General features: G+C 38.4%; 1 protein-coding gene across 2 annotated transcripts in view; it reads right to left on the reverse strand.

Moving 5' to 3' along the window:
- Nucleotides 1-1,155: 1,155 nt before the first annotated feature.
- The window catches only part of LOC125047117, a 22,923-nt gene continuing 19,054 nt past the window's right edge, over nt 1,156-5,024 (reverse strand). For both annotated transcript variants that reach the window (XM_047645227.1, XM_047645226.1), the window contains exon 17: nt 1,156-5,024. This exon is cut by the window's right edge and continues 256 nt beyond it. In XM_047645227.1, coding sequence (XP_047501183.1) covers nt 2,927-5,024 — 2,098 coding nt within the window. In that variant the 3' untranslated portion in view covers nt 1,156-2,926.

Below are 5,024 nucleotides of genomic sequence, written 5' to 3' on the forward strand. Positions count from 1 at the left end.
TAAAGAAATCATAATAAGAAAATAAAATATAGTTTCAAATAACCTGTGATGCAGATCAAACACACCATTGCATACACAAAAATATATATGACAAAGGAAAGATAAAAGCCACCACTCATGGTTTTGTCTTTTGAAAGTCAAGTGTTAAGTAGATTCTACTGTTTTGGTTTTGAATGTCCAATGCAAAGCCCCATTCAGTGACTCTTGCCACATTCTTATGTAAATGCATATAAAGTGTCTACATGTAGAAATTATACAAAGAATTGGTATGCTTTTGCTGGTCAAGAGCTACAAACATATTTGCAATAATCAGATGTAATGCTCAGATCATCAAAACTATGCTCAAGTACTTCTCTGAACCACTTTTAGACATACAGATTAATATGTATGACTTCAATGGAAAGTAAGGAAACTGCAGGAAGCTGTGACAAAGGGCATTAAAAAGAACCTGCTACAGTACAGAAGATGCAGGCAGAACTGGTGGGAATATATTTTGGTCATAAAAATAAACCCCAAATGTAAGTTTGGACTTGCCTTTGAAGTCATTTTCCTTAATGTAGTCTACTTTATTATTCAAAGTGCATACAATGGACAATGGATGGATATTTAAAATTTGCCTTTATCATCATCCAAAAACAACCAAATGGAAACATAAGCAAAACATGATTGTAATAATCATTCCAGTTAAAATACTCAACCTTAACTCTTTATTTCTTTTAACATTATGAGGTAAGGTTACAATACAAACTTCTCTTTACTTAACTTGCTATTATATGAAAAGAAAACATCAATCTGTCACTTCTACACAGATGGAATATTATAAATAAATCACACTATTACACAACCTTTTGTACACTGGTTCAATGATCAAATGACAATCAAACTAGAAATATTATGAGAATATATGATCCCTAATTATGGCAACCATGATTTCAAGTCAATATTAATATAAAAGGCTGAACATAAGAGAGGGTAGATGTGGGAGATGAAGATAAAGGGGAAGAAGAAGGGAAGGAGGGACAGAGTGAGAGGGAGGGAGGGAAGAAAGGAGGAATGGAGAGAGGGAGAGAGTAGGAGAAAGAGGGAAAGAAGGAGAGAGAGAGAGAGAGAGAGAGAGAGAGAGAGAGAGAGAGAGAGAGAGAGAGAGAGAGAGAGAGAGAGAGAGAGAGAGAGAGAGAGAGAGAGAGAGAGAGAGAGAGGGTTATGTCTGTATATACAATATGTATGTTTGTAAGGGTGTATGTTTATGGGCATGTGTATGCATGTGTAACACATGTGTTTTGATTAATTCTTTTGAGTACAAAAACTTAAATGTCCTATAGGAAATTTTAGGCCTTCATGGCCTACTGGACAGAAAACCAATGGACAGTCTAAAAAGTTATTGCATGTATATGTGATGTATTTAGTGTTTTTGATACTTTTTCAGGCTATATACAATTCTTCTTCTAAGTGTTCAATATATATTATTATCAGTTTATGTTTATAAAGAGGAGATGGCTAAGATGAGCAATGGCTGATTAACCCAAAACTGACGGGTGAAAAAAATCCCTGAGAATTTTAAACTCTAGAGATTTCTGGCAACGGGCAGACACTGGGTGTGGGAGTCAACTACATCAAGCCGATCATCCCGCTCCAAGCAGTCTGGCACGTCACCGCCCATACAGGCGTACCCCGCAGACTGAGCAGTTTGTTATGACGCCGATAGGCGTGGCCCGTCAGCAAGAGGTTAAGAAACACAAGTAATTATCTCAACACATCCTCTCTCAATTTTTCCTTTTCTGAATGCAGATACTGCTGAAAAAGAATTTTGCTCTCAAAGTTTATCTCCTTAAAAGAAAAAAGATCAAAACAAGAACAAATAACAAAAAAAAAAAAAAAACACAGCCTGCAATCAACTTCTTGGCTTTTGTTGGCTGCAAACCAAATTTGTGGATTTCATATTTATATAAATTATAAAATACATTCTCAAAGGCATTTTTGTGTTTAATACAAGTAGGTTATGAACTGAAATCTTAACCAGTTCTCCATGTTTTAAAAGCACACTTGTTCAAGAGGTAGAATATTACAGAGACCCGACTCAATAATAACTATATAGAAGTTGTTACATACTTTACACTGGATTTAGATGTTCACATTTTGGCTTGTACATATAATGTTTATATAATTCTAATTCTCCATTACAAGTGCACAACACTGTAGTCAATTTAGCAGAGGTTTGGTTTGGAATAAATCATGCTGGTATGTGGCACAGAGTACTATAATGCGCAGTAGGCTACATTCCCATCTCATATGTAAGCTATCCGTTCTTAGTGGCGCTCAATTTTTTGTGTAATTATTGACCAGTAGCTCCAGATTTCCTAATACCTGATGTCTATGCTGCATCACAAAAAATGTGATTTTTGAAAATGTAGTTTTCCTGCTTACGAAGCTTTGTACCCTTCAATCAAACGTAAGAAATTTAATAATTTGGATGATTTACCCTCTTCCCATTGCATGTACACAGCTCCTACTTACAAAGAGGAAATTATTTGGAATTATTAGAGAAAATAACATTAATCTTACTTTCTTTACTATATGGCCATAGGAAGTCCTTCAATATAAATTCAATTAGCTTAATAACTATACAATTAAAACAATACTAGGATACTTTTGAAGCTAATCATTACTGAAGAATATCTTCATTTTGTACTAGAGATTCTGAGGCCTGAAATAACTATACGATTCTGATTCATTCTTATATGTGTCTACTGATTTGGCACCATAATTTATACTATCATGTGATTATGGATGAAAACTAAACTTATATGCTGTTAACGTATGCAATTAATTAAATGTTGAAAAGATTAGGTGCTCTTCTGAAAGACTTTAAAATAAGAACCTCCATCAGAGTATGGCTAACACATAGTTTTCCTCACTAGGCCTTGAACTACATGTTGAGGTGTGACGGCCCTGGGTGATGCATGTTCATCTGGTAAAGAACACCAAGACGAGACATAGCAGCATGATGATGCATCTGCTGGTGCATGGGGTGGTGCATGGTCATTGGGGGTTGCATGTGTGCCACCTGGGGATGATGCATCATGCCCTGAGGGACACTTAGTGGGTCAACCAGCACCGTCTGTTCCACCTGAGCTGGCGCTTCAGTTATCTCTGTTACTACCAGAGAATTATCATCCTCTGTGGTTGTGATTTCTTGATATGCTCCAAGATTTCGGGCTGCCTCTGCTGCTTCATCTACAACTGGTCTCATATGTGGATGCTGTTGGTGTTGTGGAACTACACCATGATGATGTGGATGCTGTTGCTGCTGCTGTTGCTGTTGCTGCTGCTGTTGTTGTTGCTGCTGCTGCTGTTGCTGCTGCTGCTGTTGTTGCTGCTGATGCACAACCCCTGGTTGACCCATATGTGTCATCTTTTGTTCCATACCAGATCGTTTTTCCATGTGTTTCGCCAAAGGTAACCCATCAACACGTTTCTTCCGGAGGTAATTTTCAGAGTAGGTCATTTCTTGTGGAATATTATGCTTACTTACCAGATGGTTACGCAGCTTGCTACGGTCATAGTACTCTTTGCCACAATATGTACAAACCTCTGCCTTCCTACGGTCATTATGAGCACGTTTTATATGAGTATTAAGTTCCCCAACCCTCTTATAACACTTACCACAAATTTGACAATAAAAGGATGGTTTTTCATGCATTTTAACTCTATGATACCGAAGGGCATCAGAAGTAGCGAATCTTTCTCCACAGTACTGACAGTTATAAAGGAGAATGCGAAGGTGCACAACATTGATATGCCGCAATAAATCAGTTTTGGTGGCATAACGTTCTCCACATCTATCACACTGTTCTTTAAACTCAGAGTGCATCTTAACTTTGTGCATTTTAAGGGACACTTTAAGGACGGTCTTGCCACATATTTCACACTGCACCTTTGGCTTGGTGGAGGAACCACAATGGGCCTCTTGATGTTCCCTCAACTTTTTATTTGATGGCGCCATGAACCCACAGTCACTACATAAATATTCAGTTGTCTTGCGATACGTCAAACTTTTATTGTGATGTTTACGCATGTGGAATGTTAAACCTGGAAGACTTCCCAGCTTGCAGCCGCACTCTCCACATGTGAAATCGTTGGCATTCTGGCCAGCATCATTCAAATGTTTGCTATTTATATGCATCTTGAGTTTGTACTTGAATAAGAAGGTTTCACCACATTCTTCACAAGCGTAGGTTCTGTCTTTAAATGCAGTTTTAGCCCTGCCCTTCCCTTCAGTATGAGCAATCTCCTGATGATACCACAAGTCATCCTTGCGCAGAAAATGTTTGTCACACTCCCGGCAAGGATGGCTTGTCTCTGAATTGTTTGCTTTACCTTTATTAAAATAAGTAATAACTCCATTTTCAAGTATAGTCTCCTCAACCTCAAGAGGTGTATTATCGATGACAGTGTGAACTTCCTTCTTATGAGTAATCAGATCTGTGTATTTTTTAAATTCAGAATCACATTCTGCACAGTGATATATTTTAGGTCCTTTGTAAGGTAAGATTTTTCGCTTGTTAGAAGTAGGATACGCACCACCTAAACCTCTGCCAATGAGAGTTGATCTTGCCGCTGGTCGACCTCTTCCACGGCCTCTGCCTCTTCCTCTGCCTCTACCTCGTCCTCTCCCCCTTCCTCTTGTTTTCCGTCTCTTGCGCTCATCTTCAGAGTCATCATCAAAGTCAACATCACATTCTATACTTTCAAAACCATCATCCATTGGTTCCAACTTGATTTTAACTTCAGTCTCATCTGCTAGGACAGTAGCTTTGCGCTTCCTTCCCCGCTGACTGTATGTTACTCTCTCTTCTCTCTTAATCTCCTTATCCTCTTCAGAACTACTGTCGTCTGCTGGATTTCTTGCAAAACGCTGCTGCTGCTGCTGCTGCTGCTGGTCAGCCTTGGCTTGAGCAATTCCACTATAATACAGACCTTGGACCATTTCCTTTATTCTGTCATGTCTTTGGATGACAGAATCA

This window comes from Penaeus chinensis, chromosome 40 (genome assembly GCF_019202785.1).
Source record: "Penaeus chinensis breed Huanghai No. 1 chromosome 40, ASM1920278v2, whole genome shotgun sequence".
NCBI classification, from domain to species: domain Eukaryota; kingdom Metazoa; phylum Arthropoda; class Malacostraca; order Decapoda; family Penaeidae; genus Penaeus; species Penaeus chinensis.